Source organism: Pleurodeles waltl, chromosome 8 (assembly GCF_031143425.1).
Source record: "Pleurodeles waltl isolate 20211129_DDA chromosome 8, aPleWal1.hap1.20221129, whole genome shotgun sequence".
NCBI lineage: Eukaryota > Metazoa > Chordata > Amphibia > Caudata > Salamandridae > Pleurodeles > Pleurodeles waltl.
In genome coordinates, this window is record NC_090447.1 from 471,762,228 (window position 1) to 471,783,372 (window position 21,145).

At 41.3% G+C, this 21,145-nt stretch overlaps 1 protein-coding gene across 1 annotated transcript in view; it reads left to right on the top strand.

The window, feature by feature from the left end:
- The window catches only part of LOC138250056 (sodium/hydrogen exchanger 2-like), a 720,639-nt gene that overhangs the window by 375,863 nt on the left and 323,631 nt on the right, over nucleotides 1-21,145 (top strand). Inside the window, exon 4 of the mRNA XM_069204438.1 lies at nucleotides 4,167-4,384. Within this exon, the coding sequence (XP_069060539.1) occupies nucleotides 4,167-4,384 (218 nt within the window). The remainder of the gene's footprint in view (nucleotides 1-4,166; nucleotides 4,385-21,145) is intronic.

Here is a 21,145-nt window from a genome sequence, read left to right on the forward strand (position 1 = left end):
AGTAGCATTTAATCTACAAGCCCTGAGCACTTATAGTGCCTTTTACTAGGGACTTATAAGTAAATTAAATAGTCCAATTGGGTATGATCCAATGTTACCATGTTTAAAGGGAGAGAGCATATGCACTTTAGCACTGGTTAGCAGTGGTAAAGTGCGCAGAGTCTAAAAACCAGCAAAAACAGTGTCCAAAAAGTGGAGGGAGGCAGGCAAAAAGTTAGGGGTGTCAGGTCTAACATGCATTGTGTGCACAGGAACTGTGTGCAATGGACTGGCCTATGGCCTTTCACTATCAAAATATATTTATATATTAATAATATATATAAATCCACCAGTTGTTGATTTTGAAGTTAAATCTTTGTCATGCATTTCCTTCCTAGGATTGAGTTGTTGAGGCTGACATTGATTGTGTGTTAGTTTTTGTGTGTGTGGTGCTTGTGCTACCTGTGATGTTTGGGCAGTAGGCAAGGTTGTGTGCAGTATTTTGTCCCACAGTGATTGGGTGTGGGTTGTGTGATGGGCATGTGTATGTTTGCAACATGTTGTTCTGATGGTATTGAGTGTTGTTTGTGTTGACATGTGTTTGTTGCTGTGTTGTGTGGCTTTGTGTGCTTTGACTGTGTGCCTGTTTAGTGCATGCTATGATATGTGATGTGTATGTCTATTGGTAAGTTGTATGGTTTAGTGATTGTGTGTGTTTGTTCCCTGTTGGTTGTAGGTTGTGTTGTATGTGTGATGTGTCCCTGGGTAGTTTGTATTGTGAGTGCTTGCCAATGTATTGACGATGGTGAGGGTGTGGTACTGTTGTGGCATGTTGTGGTGTTGTGTGGTATTGTGTGTGACTGGGCCTGTGCTATGTTTCTATGCATAAATTTGTGTATTTGATGTGTGTGTGTGTTGGCCGTAGTGTGTGCACTGTGTATGTGCGGTTGTATGTGTGGCTGTATGTGAGTGTGCGTGTCAGTGTGAAGTTGTGTGTGAGTATCGCCCTTGCACCCCCGTCCCGATGGTATGTTGTGTGAGCCTCCAGACATTGCTAATATGCTGTAGTCATCGTCCGCAAAGATGCTGAAGTCTTTGTATGAGCAGGAGCAGCTGGATGATGTGTAGTGCTGGTTCCATGGCAGCTCCAGATGGGTATGGCTTCGTGAAGATGAATTTCACTTTTTATGCAGTTCGTTTCCACCTGGGTTTTTGTGGTGGTGCGACTGCAGCGGAAACCTTGGTATTGTGCTGCCTTGTTCATCTGTCCAGCAGAAATATGGTCTCTGCCGGCCTGCAGTTGCCTTCAGTCGTCCGTTGCGGTCTGACTGCAGTGGTGGTGCCAACTGTGCTTTGGCTGTATTCTGTTGGGAATACTGCCATGGTCATAATTTGGCGGTCTTCTCTGCCAGCCTGGTGGTTCTGAAGCTGCCAAACTCGTAATGAGGACCTACGTGTTTTGCACACTTATGTCACTGGGCTATTCTTGGGGTACATTTAGGTGATATTTGTGCTACATTTGGGCTCTCTTTTCTCTGGTGGCCATCTTAGGGCACATTTGTGTTTAAGCTCCCAAAGAAAATGTTTTGTTTTCCACTTTGATTCCACCAAGTTTATGTTCGGACGTGACACACTTTTGGCATAAATTCACAATGTTACCACTATAGTTGCACATTACAACTCTGTAGAGAAGCTGCTGATCACTAGACAATTACCTGGAAGTCTGCTGCTGGTGTTGAAAGTGCATTTTTCAGTCTGCAAGTCTGGATATTTTAATGAAATAGAAGAGGGAGATATTTGAGAACTCACTTAAAACATATTCCAATTTTTCTTTCTACAGCACTAACCATAATTTTTATGACAAAATGAACCCCTTTTTTTTCTTACTTTCTAAATTAAATGTTTTAAGATTTACCAGTTTGGTTCATTCTAGATGGCTTCATATGTGCCACACTTTTGTCATACGTAGGGCTGTTAGTGCTCTAATTGTCCTGTAGAACACTCTGGGAGGCTGCAGTAGAACTCAAGGGAATAAACTGACAGGCTGCTCCTGTTGGAAGTACATGAGGGTCAGTCTTCATTCACATATGGCTGAGAAAGATAGTGATAATTTACAGAAAATATGCCCTCATTTTAGCTTCTAGAGCACCTCCATAAGCTCTATGGGAAAATCATGAGAAAACAGTGTTCTGTCAAACATGATTCATGAAATCCCAGCAGAATACTTTTTCACAGAGAAAGTCACCTTAGAACACACAATTCCTACAATTAGTATGGTACCATCAACAAATGAATTATACTGTAACTAAAATCAGTTATCACCATTTATACGTTTTCCTTTTTGTGACCCTCAAAACCTGCCATTCACTGCAATGCATTTTATTGGGGTGCTATCATGTATGTTGGTCGCAAGATGGCTGACAGCTTTCCTGGTTGAATTGCTGACAGTCAATCAGATCTCACCATGAGATCATTGCTTAAGCTCTGCCCAGATACCTGGATGTCATTTTCCTTTAATAACTCCTAAACAACAGAATGGATTTACATCAAATAACAAAATGTGCACCATGATCTAGCTACCTGCCCAATTTCGGTGTAATTCCATTCAGTGTTTTGGGCTGTAGTTGTGTCTAAAGATCCTATGTGAAAATGCACAGGGAAAATGTGTGTTCAACCCCCCCCTTCTCTGAGCCCCTGCTAGATGGATCACCCCAAAACTTTCAACACAGCAGCTGAACAGACTGTCATACTAGTTTGGAAAATTTCATGACAATTCGTCAAACAGCATCAAAGATATTGGCAACAAAAAAAAATGCTTTTCGTTTGGAGACTAGGTCATAACTATAACTGCATACTGTCAGTAAGTGATATATATACATATATGTACCTGTGTGGTAAAGGCACAGGTTGTAAAGAATCTGTGGTAAAGGCATGCGTGATATTTGCATGTGTTGTACAACCGTCTTCACTTACATTCTAAAATTATATAATTTATGACATAGTCTCATATGTGAAGATGAACAGTGTACTGGCCAGCGCAATTCATCACGCTCAACAAATTTCCTTTTTTTTCTATTTCTGGATTGTAACCATAAGGTGCATTACAATTAACTTTTTATGAGATCATTTAAATATCTTTTATAGCACATCACATTATCTTCTGAGAAGCTAAACAAAACTTTCCTGTAACAAAGTTTTTTCAGTAAATAAACTTTACATGGCTTATTTAGCAGCGGATACTTTGTGGATCATAAATAAATCGATATTTATCTGCGCAATAAATTAATTAGGAAGCGACGTTTATTGTGAACAGAAATCCCACCCACACGTAATTTGCTCGCTGCAATTACTGAATTTAGGAATACATTAATTCCTACTTTCTTTCCTTATTTCATTACAACTGTTTTAATGTGCACTTTCTAGCCACACGCGAATGCCTTACTTGGCTATTTCTGCAGCTAAATGGTGATTTCAATGTGATTGTGTTTATCGAAAGAACTTGATTTTTTTTTTAAAAGCCAAGAAAGCCTGAAGCTTTAGAAAATGTTTTACGCACCGATAGTGAATCATAATATAGTCCGTAGCCATAACAGCCTTGAGAAATAATACAATTGTCATAAATGGGGGTTTCAAAATGACTGTACTAATCGAATGAACTTGATTTAAAAAAGAAAAAGAAAGACGTCTGAAATCGTGGGAAATGTTATACGCCACAATAGTGAATCACACAGAGTACACACGCACTGTAGCCTTGAGAAATAAGAGAATCGTCAGAAACGTCAACCTTTTTACTGTGCTGAAAATGCCATTTTTATCAAATGACAAAAGACCGTCACAGAAGAATCATTCGTTTTCATTATTTGCAGAGAATTTAGGTGCTTATTTGTTCGGTGAAGTAAATTTCTGAGAGCTTTTTTCACGTGCAAATTGAGACGAACGCCTGGCATAATTCTTCCCTCAGATGCAACGCCCCCACCAGAGATGTTTTAAAATATTCTTATTAAAAAATTGCTGCGGTGCAAATATCTTCATACTCCTGTGTAGTCTAGCCAGCAAATAGATGAGAAAATTACCCCTCAACAACTCATTACATTTCATGCATATAGTCAAATTTGTGTACATAAACGGTATTTAATTAGGATAATATGTGAAATGATAAACCTAAGGACTTTGTTTTTCTCTACTAGGATAACAACTTGTGCCATGACTATGAACAAATATGTTGAAGAGAATGTTTCTCAGAAATCATACACAACAATAAAATATTTCATGAAGATGCTGAGCAGTGTCAGTGAGACCCTAATATTCATTTTCATGGGAGTATCCACTGTTGGGAAAAATCATGAGTGGAACTGGGCCTTTGTCTGCTTCACGCTGATCTTCTGCTTGATTTGGCGCTCACTGGGTAAGAACTGTAGCTCTTAAATACAGTTGTACATCTTTTATATGTGATTTGTGCTGTGTTATGGTGGCTCAAAGCCTGACTGCTCACTGGCCTAAGTTTTTTTCCAGTGCTTAATGAAGAAACGCTGTTGCCCAAAGTTTTTCTCAGTAGCCTTCAGTTGGTGCTGTTCAAAGGAAGGGTTGCTGTATACAAAGTGTTTAGTCTTCCAACCATCTCATGCCTCTTTCATTCACGGCCCTACACTTCATGTCCATTTATCTCACTCCTGCAAGTTTTGTTTCATCCCTGCATCTCCCTTTCATACTGTTTTTTCATCATGTTCCTCCCCTTTCTTCCCCTTTTCTGCCCTTTTCTCTTTTGATCTGGGTCACAATCTCGTAATGAAAAATAAGTCCAATTCACCAAACATCAGTGCAGATGTGCCCAATTGCAACACCAGCTCAAATTAAGCACTGGCTTCATTTTCCTGTATCCTCCACCTAGCCCTATTGTGTACCACTCTGAGTCATGTGACAGATAGATCTCTGTCTCTCTAAACTTGCCCATGCTGCCACCCAGACGTTAAAATGTGGGAATATGCTCCATTTATTTTCTCTATGTGTTGCAACAAAGTGTGCCTTTTCTCTGCCACCATGCCACAAATTGGTGAGACATTTGATTATGTGAAATCCCAAAGGAAGCAATTTACTGTTTCTTAAATGGGCTTCCGCTATACTAATATTTTGAGAAAAACTAGCTAAATCATGTCTATTTAAATTATATTTTCAAATTCTTCACCTATTTTTTAATTGGTAATGAGTTTTGAAACCAACTAACTAATTGCGAATTGCCTACACTCCTTTAGAGTTATCACAATTAAACAATTGAGATCGCCATTCCTTAAACTCTGTGTGGCTGGAGTGGCCTTTCCAGTCACTACTTACATGACTGAGATCCCTCTTCCTGTCACCATTACAAGACTGGGATATTCTTTCCGGTCACCACTTGCATGGCTGAGATCTCCATTCTAGTGATCACAGTATGGCTTTTCATTCTTTACATGTGCGATCACTCGTATTCATCCAACATTAATTTTATCCTTGTAAGAGGGCTCAATAAACATCTGCTTGAATGAATGATTAAGTTTTTGTTTTATGGTGACTTATGTCCAAAATAGTTTCCCCAGAACACCAGTTTGGATTATGGAACTGATAACGCGTCCCTTTATGATATTTTATTACACGTCAGGACTCGTTTTAGGCCAATTAATCTTTTGACCCAGTTGAGAGACACCTTAGGACGAGATAGTTAATCAATATATCAATCAATACATCAATAATGTCCTCAATATTTATTACGACAATGCATTTCACTTTAGTCAAAGTCATTAATCACTTCAAAGACTCTACCATGACATTTCAGCCATGAATAACCACACCTTGATTAGTAGAATTTTATGAGTTTTATTCCCTATTAATTACAATCTATAAGCAGATACGTTAATCTCAACACCAAGAAACATAATAGCATAGTCATGATATGGCAACTTTGATAAGATTTCATTAAAGCGACAATCATAAACATCAGAACATAACACGGTGTGAACATAGATCAAGTTTAGCAGAGTGTCAATAACGCGTCAGTTCAACAAAGCATAGTCTCAGTCGTTTGTCTATTTGCGTTAGTTTTAGTGAACACCTGTCCTAACCTCTGATTAGCATTCGCATGTTGGCTTCATGCAAAACAATTTAGAACACGAATTTGGAAAACATCTATCTAAGGTCTCTGTCAAAAGTAAGCAGTTGGTAACCTAGAAAGGAAAAGCAAACAGACAAATCACAATTGCAATTGCATAATTACCCTCCAAAGTTTAGGTCAGCGCACAGGCTCAGTCTTCGTCTTCAGGACATCAGTCAATTTGCCATCAGCCAAAACTCAGCTCCGGGGCAAAAGGGCACTTCCCTCATAAGGAGGTAAAGTGTAAAATGGACAATTCTAAGGGCGAGGATAGTTTTAAGTAAACCAACAAGTCACCAAACAGAGTGACAGAGTTTCTGGATAAAATCAGTAGCATTCCCTATCCCACCTAAATGACTCCCTGTGACATGGGTTTTTATCCCCTTTCCATTGTACATTCCCCCAAAATTCTATTGGTCATCTGTTATACCCCACTATCTTTAACCTATCAGAAAATACATTAGGTAACCCACCTCTTCACCCCATATTATTTTACAAGTCTTTGATTGGTCTTCATAATTGACGTCTTCCGAGGTGGCACTTTGAATAACCTTGTACATTACATTAATCTACACTGTTTCTATTTGCGTTTTAACATTTACTCTGCACACAGTGAAGAATGCTTGAGAACGGATCTAGTATGGTTACATTTGTCTTCTAATTTGAAGAAAAAAAGAACACGCAGGGTCGTGCCCCTTTGTGAGTCAGCACACTGCAAAATAGAAAAATGCATTTAATATGAGAGCCAAGCAGCTAAGCTTCAGCTCATGCTAACTTAAGGCCTATGAGGATTCCAGCACAGATTCAATAATGCAATCATTAGTATAAACTTATTTAAACGTAATATAAATATTTTGGTCATTATTATTAGTCTACGTATACATTGGTGGCCACTCCCCGTATTCACAATTCAAGTGCACGTCTCAGCAAAATTACTATCATTATAGTTTCTATACAGCATTATCACACATTGATTCAGAAACATTTCATGTTAATATAGATTATATAAGCTACACTCTCTCAAAGCTAATTTATTGAGTGCAACACAAAAATCCACTATTACTTATTAGAACTATCCAGTTAGCCCTTAATTATCATGGTAGAATTCTAATCTACTCTGTAATATTTAAGAGGAGTAGATTTATCAAGACTTTGTGTGCCACAAAGTCATGCAACGTAACGCAAAGCAACACAAAGTATTGATGTGGTGTTTATGTTCCAGCGTTTTTGTTGAAAAGTTGCCCTTTTTGTCACATGATCAAACATCCTAAACCCCATCATCAGTCTCATAGCCATATTCTGAAGTCGGTGCAGTCTAGATATTGAGCGAGCATTCTTTCTACAAATGAGAAAATGTGCAGTAAACGGTAATGGTACTGGAGGACATAGACTTCCAATACATATTAGTGGCACATTCTTCTAGATGCTATTTTGATCTGAAGAATAAAGATGTTTTTTATCTATATAATATCACAGACATTACATTAGAAGGTTGTATGTAGTCATTAATGTATGTGTTATTGACATTCCTTCTTGTACAGTAAACTGATCACGCCGATTACACGAGCAAAAACTGTGTAAACTATCTCTTTATGAGTGGACCTGCTCTTTCAACAACGTTAAGACTGGTGTCCTAGATAAAATATACATTCAATTATCAAGAAAATGTCTCGATGTAGTGGTGCAATCAGATGTAGAATTTATCTTAACTGTAGTGTCTCCGAGGTACTTTAAGAAAAGTAAGGAAAATTAAATTCATTAACTTGCAAAAAGCAGGAATCAGCCATCTAATTTGCATACATGCTCACAGATGTTTTCCAGCCTATCTGCTGACCTGCTGATAAAGGTGGTGTTTGGGCATCAGAGCTAGTGATTTAGTAACATTGTGGATACAGAGGCTGTGTTTTCATTAATTTTAACCTGGCATGGGTTGGAAAAGAATTCACGGTCAACAACAGCTCCAACCGTGAAAAATCTGTCGAGTCAATGACAGCAGCACTGTTTCATGTTTCTGCTTTAAACAGCCAGCAATATTGCATTTAGCAGATGTTCCCTTTCGTCATGCCCACAGCACGTTGTGAGAGAGTTTGTGTGGGCAGGTGATATCCTTCTTTGAGATGGGGCAAGGGGCCACACCAGTAACTCTATACATTCAGCTGCATGTTGAATGACACTTTGTCATCAGCTTTTAAATAGATTTACTTCCACTGTTAAGCAAATCAGGATACACATGCTGGCAGTAGTGATAATTTAGGTTCAAAATGCATACTGGGATTAAAATCTCACTTGGTGAGGGCCTGAAATTATTAAAGGTTTTGTAGAGGCTTGTGCTTATTTTGTTCAATCCCAACTGCCAATTTTTTGAAAAAATATACATTTTTCATTAATCTTTCTTATAAATTGGCTGATAGAGGATCTGCTGTGAGGATATTATTTTGCATCATCATAGTCACCCTCATGGGATAGCATACACTATCCTATCAGGTGAGGAACAAAAACGGGATACAAGGAATAAGTCAGTGCAACTCCAATAACCACCTTGCCTTTAAAATAATACTGAAGAACATGTATTCTAATTCTGAAGGGAACTCACTTTTTCCCCAAATCGCTTAATTTTACACACCTAGGTGCAATACAGTTATGCAAAACTAATTATAAAAATTGTTTGAAATGAAGTTTTCAACATTGATAATCTTTTCAATATTTGTCCCATAAAATTCACCAAGTGCGAACAAGTGAAGTCTTGCATTTTTCCTTTTCACTTAAAATGAAGGTGCATTTTCATGCATTAACTCACTACTTTTCTTTTTAATTATTAAGAAATGGTGCATTCGCATGCATTAACACACCTCAAACTCATAATTTGGGAGTCCCAAACACAGCATGCTTTCTCTGTTTAAGCAACTGGCATGTGCACATATAAATGTGCATGGCATGTATAAATGTGGAAATATGTAATTCATTTTTTACATGTGTTTGCCTCTCGTGCATCCTTCTGGACGCCTTCATTCACAACCTCAAAATCTTCTAAACACATGTCTAGGATGTAAGAGTGAGTATTATGTAATTAAGATGAAACCCCAAACTGAAGAGTGCCAGCCTGCTAAAAATGGATTGATTTTCTTGAAAAAGATTCAATTGGGCCAGGGTGTGAAACCAAGATCTGACAAAACCAAACGAAAAAAGGATGAAAACTTTCTACAATTCCCAGTACATCTGAAGTCGTAAGAATAAATGTTGAAAAAAAATCGAAATGAAAAAAAAATCGAAAAACAAATCTAAAAAGGTGGTCACCGTTTTTATTTATTTCTAACGCAACCCAGGACAGGAGCAAGGGATCACACCACAGGGAACAAGAAGAGGGGAACAGAAAAGTGTAAAATAGAGTGCATGAATTAACGGAAAAAAAAACATCACAGTATTCTCAGGCGGAGGACTAGGGAGAGTGAGGAGAGGTTCAGACAAAGGAAGAGGATTTAAAAGGAGGGTTAGAAAACGTCCTCCCCATAGAAAAAAGAGGATTACATGGTGGGAGGCTTAAGGTGATGCCCCAGCCCTCTTCTAAAAGAGTAGGAGAAGACACAAAAGGGTGGGAGAAAATTAAAGAAAAAAAGGAATACCAATGTTATAGAAAATGTTTCCATCAAGAAGGGTATTCATCAGGTTAGTTTGTAGACCAGGTGAGAGCCATTCGTGGTTTATTACTCTTCAAAACAGGTTCAATGAAAAAGATTCGTGAGGCAATTTTCTTCAGGTTGTTTTTCGTGATATAGACAGGGAGCTCTAAGAAGTGTCCATGTAGAGCAAGAGCATGGCACACAAACACAATTCATCTTGACCTACATGCTGCACCTTGTCCCATACTAAATATGAAAATGTAGATTTTCCTAGTAATTTATGAAGGAAACACTTAATTTTATTAAAGACACAGAGGCGAGTATTATGCATTCTTATCTTGCTTTAATTAATACAGTAGCAGTCAAGAACTACAAATCCTAATGGACTTAGCGACAAGCTAGCCAATGGGAAGAAAGAACGTGAGAACGATAAGCACCAGTAGGGTAACAGTTGACACTATAGAGTACACACTTGACTGCAAGCAGCCCTCTTTTCTTGTGTGAGAAAGTCAACTACTATCATAGAATAAAGGTAACAAAGAACCAATAATAGCGATTGCCAGTACAGATGACAAAAGTTCTTGGCAACAGGAGATAAACCATTGAAGTCGTGGAGAAACTTGGAAGTCTTGAAGGTAAGAAAGCCTGGAGTTCCGAGGGTGGAAGGTGGAAAACAGTCCGTAGTCATCATGATGTGGGAGGCGGTAACGCTGGATTCACTAATAGGGAAAAAAAAACATGTTAATTGTAAATAGGGTGGGATAGTACTCACCTCCATGTCTTTAATAAAATTAAGACTTTCCTTCATAAATTACTAGGAAAATCTACATTTTATGTCAAGACGGGAGGTTCCTATTATGCTAGTTTAAAGCATACCAACTACCAATTAAGCTGCAGTTTGAATACGTTTACAATAAAAAGTTCTGAAAACATTGTCATTAGACCAGTCAGCCGACCTCAGAATGTCCTCAAGGGAGGAGCCTACTGAAAAGGCTTTAGATGCCATGGCACCCCTAGAAGAATGGGCTCCAACGGTGAAAGTGTCAATCCCTGCTAGGGACATTACCCATTTAACCAAACGAGCAAGCGTAGCTGGGGACACTGGTTTATGGGGTTTACGGAAAGAAATGAGTAGCTGATGATTAGAGGACATTCTGAGGTTGAGCGTACGATTCTCATATTCCTTTAAACACAGACCTACACAAAGTTTGGGTTGAGTAGGAAGGAAAGGATAAAAAACTGCATGCAGATTAGTTTTTGTACGTTTGTGAATATGAAATAACACTCCTGTAGCAGTAAACTGGCCGGAATAAACCTCAAGATATTTGACATCAGACACAAGTTTAATAGAAATAAGACATAATAGCATGGTGAACTTTGCTGAAAGCATTTTTAAAGAAAGGTCTACATTATCAGGCCATGAAATAAAGAAGTTCAACACTATAGATACATCCCACAAGTGTGTGTATTTGGAGGCAGGAGGTTTGGAAAGTTTCACTCCCCTTAAAAGACAGCAGACTAATGGATGTTCACCGAAGGGTTGCCATTGATATATTGGTGGTGCATGGAAATGGCTGATCTATAGAGATTTACCGTCCTATATGACTTACTTGAACTGGCTTCTGCGGCCAAGAAGTTAATGAGTTAATGATTAGATTTATATTTGTTGAAAAGGGATTGCTACATTTTCCCACACACCAGCTTGTCCATAGAAACCAAGCTGATTTATAGGCTTTTCTTGTTCCAAGAGCCTAGGCGTTAGTAGTGAATTCTGAAGCTTCAGTCGAAATAAGAGAGGCTTGTTGGGAAGGCCCGAGACCTTCCAAGCCGAGAACGTTAGAAAATTGGATAGAATGAGATTGTGTGGGGAACCTGCTGGATTCAGGAGGAGAGATGGGAAAGAAGGAAGAAGAACTGGAAAGTCTGTTGAGAGCTCGAGGAGAGGGGGAAACTAAACCTGAGACTGTCAAAAAGGGGTCACTAGGATCAAGGATGCCTTCTGGCACATGACTTGGGCTAACACTCTGTTGATTAGGATGAATGGAGGAAAGGCATAGTTGGTTGTCAGAGCCCGCTCTTGTTCGAAAGCATCTGTTGCCACGGCCAAAGGCTCTGGACGCCAGCTGAAGAAACATGGCAATTGCCAGTTGAGGTGGGATGCAAAGAGGTCTGTGTGGAACGGACCCCATTTGTTCGAGAAGAGATGGAAAATGGAGGTATGGAGTTTCCAATCACTGGAATCTTTGAGGTGACGGGAGTGCCAGTCTGCTATAGAATTCTGGGAACCTGGGAGGTACTCCGCTTGAAGAGAAAAGTTGTGAAATAGACAAAATTCCCAAAGGCTTTTTGCTAGTTGGGCTAAAGGTTTTGATTTGGTTCCTCCGAGATGATTTATGTACCGAACTGCGGATACATTGTCCATACGAAGAAGAATGGAACATTGCACTTTGTGTTTTGCAAAACCTTTGATCGCAAAGGAGCCTGCAAGCATCTCTAAACAGTTTATGTGCAATTTGGACTCCTCTGGAGACCATGTACCTCCAGTTGATATTGGACTACAACGGGGACCCCAACCTGTTGGACTTGCATCTGATTCTAATACAAGATTGGGCGCTGAGGGGAAGATGGTTCTGCCGTTCCAGGCGTCTAAATAGTGGATCCACCATTGGATTTCTAGACAAGAGTCTGTGTCTAATTTTATCAGATCGGAGAAGGCAAAGCCTTTGCAGAGATGAAGGATTTTCAAACGTTGGAGTGCTTGATAGTGAAGAGGACAAGGAAAAATTGTTTGGATAGAAGAAGAAAGGAGTCCTACTATCCTTGTTAATGATCTGAGGGAGATCTGGTCTTTGAGGAGAGTGTGAATAAGTTCTTTTTTGATGGAGGTTACCTTTGATGGAGAAAGATGAAGGGTAGCCAAAGAGGAATCTATTAGGAAGCCTAAAAACTCTATTCATTGTTAAAGAATCATTAGAGACTTTTCTGAGTTTATTAGAAAACCTAGCTCCAAAAGAAGAGAGCAGGTGAGTTGGAGATGAGAGTAAGGAGTTTGGACATTTTGGTTCATAAGAAGGATATCGTCCAGATAGATTATCAGTCTGATACCCAGAGATCTGAGATAAGCGACAATTGGTTTCATTATTTTTGTAAAACACCAAGGGGCTGAGGAAAGACCGAAAGGAAGGGAAGAAAACTGATAAGTTTTGGATTGCCACTGGAATTGAAGAAATTTTCTGTGTGAAGGATGAATAGGAATCGCAAGATAGGCATCTTGTAAATCTAGTCTTACTAGCCAGTCGTACTGAAGTAAAATATCCCTGAGATGGATAATAGTCTCCATTTTGAAATGGCGATACACTACAAATTGGTTGAATGATTTGAGGTTGACTACGGCTCTTAACTTCCTGTTTTTCTTTTGATCAAGGAACAGAGAGCTCATAAACCCCGTGGGATCTGGAAGAGAAAGTTGAATAGCCTTTTTGTGTAAAGAACTTGAATTTCTGTGGAAATGAGATTGGTCATTTCCATGGAGAATCTTGGAGGAGGAGGAAAAACATTTTGGGACGGTGGAGAGTAGAATTCTGTGGGATAACCCTGAACTGTATTCAGCACCCAAGGTGCCCTCCTACGGGAAGGCCAAAATACTGGCTTACCTTGGGAATTATTTGTCCTGGTGTATCGCTGTCTGCGGCCACGGAAACCTCTGGACCTCTGTTGGTAGAACGGGGGCTTGTAATCTTGGATGTTGTAGGAAGAGTTGAAGGAGCCTCTTGAGCCTTGGTTACGGTAGGAACGGCTGGTAAAGCGGCTCCTGCCTATACCGGCCCGTGAAAAAACACGTTGGTTAAACACTTTTCAGAGACTGTTGAGCCTTGTCAATCGACGAGAAAGTGGAAACGTAACGACTAAGATCCTTAATAAAAGAATCACCGAAAAGTTGGCCTTCTGCTGGTATTCCAGGATCAAAGGTAGCAAGATTTGCGAGCTTGGGGTCTAGTTTTATGAGTAAGCCTTTCTTTCTTTCGTGAATGATGGACGAATTTGCATTGCCCAGAAGGCAAAAAGCCCTTTGAACCCAAAGGGAAAGGTCTGTAGGGTTAATATCAGAATTGTCTAGTCTGGCTGTTTCAGCAAGGTCGAATATATACGAGCGAGAGGCCCAACAACATCCAGTAAATTGTCCTGGCAAGTTGTCCAAGCTTTATCTACCCCTTTGCGAGGGTCTTTTCCAAATTTTGTGAAAAAAGGTAATCAAAGGTTGATCAATGGAAGGTGTTGAAGTGATGTTAGATGGTATGGAAGGTCTGGGACATTCAGATTTTAACTTTGCTCGAGTTTGTTTGTCCAGGGGAAGACAATGACGTGAAGAGATGTAATCGCCAATGTGGGAAGCAGGAAGCCATTCGGTTGAATTGAGGTGATGTATGAGAGTAGGATCAAACATAGGGATTCCCTCGGTATCCAAAATAGAGTGGGATTTAGAACTGGATAATTTTATTTTCTTGGGAGGAGGGGGAGAGGAAGTGTTGCCAGAGGCATCAGATTGGACCAAATCATCCAAATAATTGTCAGTGTCCAATATCTTTGATAATATGATCTTTTTGGGCGCTTTATCAATGTTTTTCATTTTAAATTTGCATTTAGAATGCAAACTCGAACTATTTACGTTAGTGGAGATATTCCCCTTTTTTCAAGGAGGCCTTGGAGGAATTAAATCCTCAATCTGTGGTGAGGGAAACTCACCCATCAGTTGTGCACCACTAGAAGACTTCTTTTCTATAATAGAAGACAATTTATGTTTTCTGCTTTCCCCAGCAGAATGGGCCATTAAAGTATTGGACATCATATTTCTGACAGAATTTTCAATATTCTTTGACATTTTTTTCATAGAAGCTTGTAAAGCTTTTTGTATAGAGGACTGAATAAATTCAGTCAAATCCTGATTAAAAACGTCCCTATCGTCATTGTTATCAGGGGTTAAAGGAGAACTGTCTATCTTCATTATGAAAGTCAGAGAGAAAAAAACAGGAGAAAAAGGGTCAAGCAGAATGTGAGTGAAAATGGACGGGAATAAATAAATAGACACTCCCCTGAGGCGTGTACACTGGAAAACTGCTGTCCGGTCGGAGCAGAAAGGGAAATTGGACCTGCGCCCCTTTGGTAAAAGAATGGGCGTCTTTGGGGCGGTCCCATGCAGATAGAGTTTTGTCTGTGAAGAAACGAGGAAGCCGGCAGGGAGCGGCGAGTCTGGCGTGCTGGACCACGACGAAAGGCATGCAGGGAAGAAGGGGCCTCAAGCAGTAAAGAAGCGCAACGGTTGCAACCGTTAACGTGCATGAACAGCAGATGCTTGAATGAAAGAAGGGGGAAAGGGGAGCGGGAAGGTCGAGAAGGTATAGTGCACGTTGCACAAAGTAAGAGAAAATGGAACGTTCCGCAATAAAATTAACACAAGTCACATATGCACACATAAACTATACTGTAAAGAAAGTTGTGAAATACCAGTAAAAGAGTACTTATCTTGACTGCGAGCAGCAAGAAAAGAGGGCTGCATGCAGTCAAGTGTGTACTCTATAGTGTCAGCTGTTACCCTATTGGTGCTTATTGTTCCTAAATTATTTCTTCCCATTGGCTAGCTTGTCTCTAAGTCCTTTGGGATTTGTAGATCTTGACTGCTGCTGTATTAATTTAAGCAATATAATAATCCATATTAGAACATTAGAATGCTGGTAGCTCCATTGAAAACAATGGAGTGCTCCAGGCTTTTGCTGGCCGGTAAAAGCCCGAAGCGCCAACATTCCAATCTTCTTTGTTCACAGCAACAGCTATGAACAAAGCCTCATGGAGCCTGAGGGGATTTTAATCCCCTCCGGTTCCGTGAAGTCTTTGTTTTATTTATTAGAACATTCTGCCCTTTAATGGCAGAATGTTCTAATAGCCTTATAACCCGCCGTAGTGGGCTCTACTGGCTATTAAAGGCTTTCTCTCTTGTTAAAAGCCCACAAACGTGGGAGCGGGCCCTTAATAGCCGGTAGAGCCTGCAACGGCGGGTTCTAAGGGTTTAATTGGAGCCTCCGGTCTTGACATAAAATCAATATTATTATGCCCAAACCAGAAGTGAGACTAATATAGATCTTTTGGACGTATTCAAGTAAAAATAGACATAGGGTCATAAGAAAGAATGTTGTTGATAAGTCACTGTTGATTGAATTTCTGAGTGAGAAATGCCACTTTACACATAAAAAACCTCCTTACACGTCCGAAGTGCATAGTGATCCAAGTTTGCCATAACTAAAGTGCTTACACCGCTTACTGTCACACACAAGATGGCTTCAACAACAAAATAATGTACTATTAAAAAGAATCCAGAGCTGTGTTCCCCGTATGCTACTCCAATTATTTCTATAAAAAAGTGCTAGCCACGTAGTCACCTTTTTTGTCTCAAGGAGCTAAGTTAGACTAATTCTGTCAAAAAAGTCATTATTTAATTATGTTTATGATCAATCACATAGCATGCTATCTCATGGGAGCCATTCAGCTTACACATTCAGAGTGCGACATGAAGCATGATGTTAAGAGCTTTACTTCCAGTGGCTAGCCAGATCAGGATCCACATGCTTGTAGTGGTGCTAACTGAGGTCAAGTGTATACTTCTTTGTGCCAACAAATGTGCTAGTCTTAGTATATTCACAATACTTAGCTGGTACAGTATATTCTTCAACATTTACAGCCCACCTCAAATCGAGAACCAGGAAGAAAGTGCTGCTACTAAATTGAGTTATTATGGTGCCCAAACAGCTTTGGATTTTACAAGAATTAATTTAAATCATTGAAATCTTTACATTGGGTTGCAATTATTGCTTTGAATCACCACTCCCAACTTTTAGCAAGCATAGTTCTTCTTATGAATGCTCTTTAAACATTGGCAGTTGTGAATCCACTGATGTGTAGAAAGTCACACTGACTCTCATGTGAATAGCATATACTGCCCTGTGAGGCGAAAAAACAGCAAGGTGTCATCAAATGAGTTTTTTTGCCAAATTGCCGGTGTGTCTGTATGACGGCAGAGTTTCTATTCACTGGAGCCCATAATACCTGATGAGTCTGATAAATCTATTACAGCGACTGAAGGGTCCAAAAATGACTTTGTTTGAAATTATATATTACATTTGTCTATGTGATGCGATCAAATACTTTTATTTTTCAGCATCAGGTGTTTGTGTGCTTCCCAGTGACAAGGGTTCAACTTAAATTTATGGTTTTTAACATAAAGGTTTCAGGCCCAAAAACATTTTCTAGGGAACATCCTGTATCAATCACCTAGTGGCGATCGCTACTAGATAGTTATAGTTAGGACTTTTTTTCCATAGACGGAGGATTTTTGTTTTGCCAATAACTTTGCAAGTGATGAATTTTCACTAAATTTTCAAAACGTATACTTTGGTTGGGTCAGTTCAGCTGCTGTCTTGAAAGTTTCAGGGTGGTCCCTCATGCTGGGTTTAAGAAAAAGGAGGTTCCCAGAACACTTTTTCCCATTCTCCATCAATAGGATTTTTTAAATTTTTGAACACAACTACAGCCCGAACCACTGAACAGAATTACACCAAATTTAGCATAAAGGTAGGTCTTGGTACAGAAAATGTGCTTTTTGCGATTTGGTGTGAATCTGTTCAGTAGTTTATAAAATATTAGAGTTTTAGAAATCTACATATATAGGGACGCGGATCCTCTGCTGATCTGGGCCCACGGATCCGGGTTGGATCCAGGGGGAAACATGGCCCTGATTCGCTGGCTGCAACTTAACAAAAAAGGTGCGGCTGACATTTTTTTGTCGCATCGGCTTGGGGGTGGGAATAGAAGAATGTAAAATCACATAAGGGGTCAGGATACAGGTACCCAGAACCATAGGACACATACCTTGTGGGCCAAAAAATCCCCATTTCTTTTTTTGTCTGATCTGTGGATCCGCAGATCTACGGGTGGACCCGCAAATCCAGAGAAAAACAGAAAAAAAACAACCACTGCTTCCAACCTCATGTTGTGCACGGGCAAAGGCCATTCGTGGCTTGGGTTTGGGTGCATGCAGGAGGGTTGGCCGCTGAGCCTGACCATAGCCAGTCCCTGCCGCCAACCCTTGCAGCACACAGCCAAAGGCCCTGCATGGCACTGGTTATATTTATGTCTGTGCGTGCTAAAAAACATAGAAGTTCACTGAAAAAAACAAAGGTTACAGGGACGTTATAGCTAGGTTCTGAATTTACTCACGCAAAACCAGAGAAATTCAACAGAGCAGTTAGAGTTATGGTTAACTCAGGTAACTAACTTGCATCCTAAGGTAACTTTAACTTGCGCCTCCTCCATGAACAGCAAGTTACTCCACATATTACATCATTGATGACACCTTCTATAGCATCATTGATATTATTACTGCAACATTTGCAATAATATTATTGAGGAGAAAACAGTGCATGGCGGGGGTGCAAGTTATACTTACCTTAGGGTGCGAGGTATAGTTACTTGAGTTAACCATAACTGCTGAATTTTTCTGGGTTTGTGCAAGTAAATTCAGAGCCTAGCTATAACGTCCCTGGTAACCTTTGTTTTTTTCAGTGTATGTGTGTGTATATATATATATATATATATATATATATATATCTATATATATATATATATATATATATATAGATATTCACTGAAAAAAAGGTCACAGGAACATTATAGTTAGGCTCACGTTTCAAATGTTCAAAACCGTAGAAATTGAGTTATAGTTAGAGTTATTTCAAGTAACTTTAACTTGTGCCTTAAGCTAACTATAACTCGCGCCCCTCTATGTTTTTTCAAAATTATTTTTCCTAACTATAACGTCCCTGTAACCTTTGTTTTTTTCAGTGAATTTCTATGTTTTTTTAGTGTTAAGTAAAATGCCCATTACAGTGCACAAGGAGTAGGAGTTGGACACAGGGCCTGGCCTGGAATTTTGCTTCCCCCACAACCTTGCTGCCCCTGACCCCCGCCTCCCTGTCATCCATTGTCCATGTCCATGCCCCCACATTACAGCCATGTGTAGCCGTTGTTCTGCCACTGCCCTTCCCATCTGCCCTGAACAGTTAGTTTGCTTCCCAACCCACCTCCGCCCCCTCCGAGTCCATGCACCAGCCCCCTCCCTACTGCCCTGCATGGTGCAGTGTGTTGCCCTCCATTTAGCTTGATGTCCCTGCCCACTCCTCCTGTCCTCTGTGGCCCAGTTCTATGCCCTATCATTGCCCTCATGCTTAGCCTCTGTGCTTAACTTGCTGCCCTTCCCCTCCTTCCCCCTGCCCTCTGATGTCTGTGTGCTTGCCCCTGCTTCCGCCTTTTTGCTCACCATGTTCCATGGACCTGCCACTGCCCCTCCTATCTACTCTGAGTGTTCTGTTGAACTGTCACTGCCCCTCCCACTTGCCTGTCATGGTCAGAAGACTGCTGCGTGTCCCTGCAAACTCCCCCCTGTCTGTCTGCGTTCCATGCCCTTATCCCCTCCCTCCTGTCCTACATAGTCCATTTTGCAGCCACTTTCTTCTGCCCTCTATGCTCTGTTGTGCTGCAACTGCTCCTCCTGCCTACCCTGTGTAGTCCTTTGTGAAGCTCCTTCCCTGTCATTTCTTGCCTGTTTCCAGCTCCTACTCATTCCCTCTGTCCTCCATGGTCATTTGTGCTTGCCACTGCCCCCTGCCTCTTGCCCACCATGGCTGTTGTGCTGCCTCTAACGCTCCCGCTTGCTACGCATGGCTTTCTGTGCTGCCACAGCCCCTTCCACCTCCCCTCTTTTGTCTGTGTGTATGCCATTATAGTATTACTGTTGCCCTATATGGTGTGTAGTGCTTCCAGTGCCCATCTCTTCTGCCCTCCATGGTCATCCTGCTGTTCCAGCCCTGCCCCTTGCATCCTGCCCTCCTTTTTTCATGTGTAGTCCCCTATCCCCTCCCTCTGGCCTTGTCTAGTCAGTGGTCAAGACCCTGCCCCTTCCCTCCTGCCCTTCATGGTCTATTATGATGCAACTGTCCATCCCGTCTGTCTGGCATTGCCAACTTGCTGCCCTTGCCACAGGTGCTGGCACAGAGTCGCACAGACACCCAGGCACAGTACCTTTGAAAACAAAGTAACAAAGACTTCTCACAGAGTCCTGGATGTGATGCGTTGCTGGAGTCGGTGCGGCCTCAGTCCGGGGTGGTGAGGCATGGGTTCTGCACTGCGAGGAAGGGGAGGCGAGGCATGGGTTCCATCCGGTTACAGTGGGAGCTTGTGCAGCATTGGTGGCAAAGTGCTGGTTCCTTGTGACCTGGCAGGGTCAATGGATCCAGTCAGTCAAGACATGATGTGTTGACTTCAAAGTGTCATGATCACACTGCTGGACATCAGCGGCGTCACTGCAGTGTCAGACTTGCGATGCAAGCCGTGGTCATTGTCTTGCGCTAGGACCACGCAGCTGGAGCAGGCAGCGGTGTGCCATTGGGCTGTGGCAGTGGTGCTGGAATCACTGAAGTCGGTACTGGAGTCGCTGAAGTTGGTGAACTAGCCAGAAGCGAGTAGGTGAAGTCTTTGCTGGCCCTGAGACTCCAGAACAGGAGGCAAGCTCAATCCAAGCCTTTCGAGAGCACTTGTGGGGGAAGGCAGAGTCCTTCCAGCAAAGTCAGAGGCCAGCAGGCAGCGGTGCAACGAGCAGTGCAGAAGTCCTTCTCAGTAAAGCAGTCCAGATGAGTCCTTTCGGCAGCCAGGCAGTTCCACTGACAGAGTTCAGGTGTAGATCCAGAAGTGTCTGATTTGGGGGGGTCAGAGACCCAGTTTATAAACCCAAAAATGCCTTTGAAGTGGGGGAAATTTCAAAGAGTGATTTTGAAGTGCACAAGTTCCCCTTTCAGCCTAGTTTGCCAGGATCCCTGGGGGGTTATCAGCCCTTTGTGTAAGGGCAGCCCGCTGGCCTTTAAAGTGTAAGAGAGAGCTTTCCTGCCAAGGGAGACTCATTCAGTATGCAGATAAATACAGATGTGACTGAGTGACCTCTGACCTGATCTAAGGCCAGGAACCACTCTGCGCGACAAGCAGCTCCACTGGACTGCCCTTGTGCTGATGACCCTGCCCTCGCTGCTGCCGCGAGTTTGAGGCCCTCCAACACCCGCAGACACCTGCCTGCACCTCATCCCTGGTGTCTAGTGGTAGGCATAGTATCTTTAATCTTGTTTTCCTGTGTTTTTGTGTTCTGTTTTATTGTGCCCATTTGCTGTTTTTGCTCCATTTTGTTCCGCTATGCTCCGTTTTGCCCGTTTTGCCTTTTTTGCTTTGCCACTTGTCTTTGCCTTTTTTCTGGCTCTTGCTGGTTTCCCCTTCCCCGCTGTTGCGTCCCCTGCTGCCCCACCCCCCTCACGCCCACATTCGCACACCCTCCGCCTCC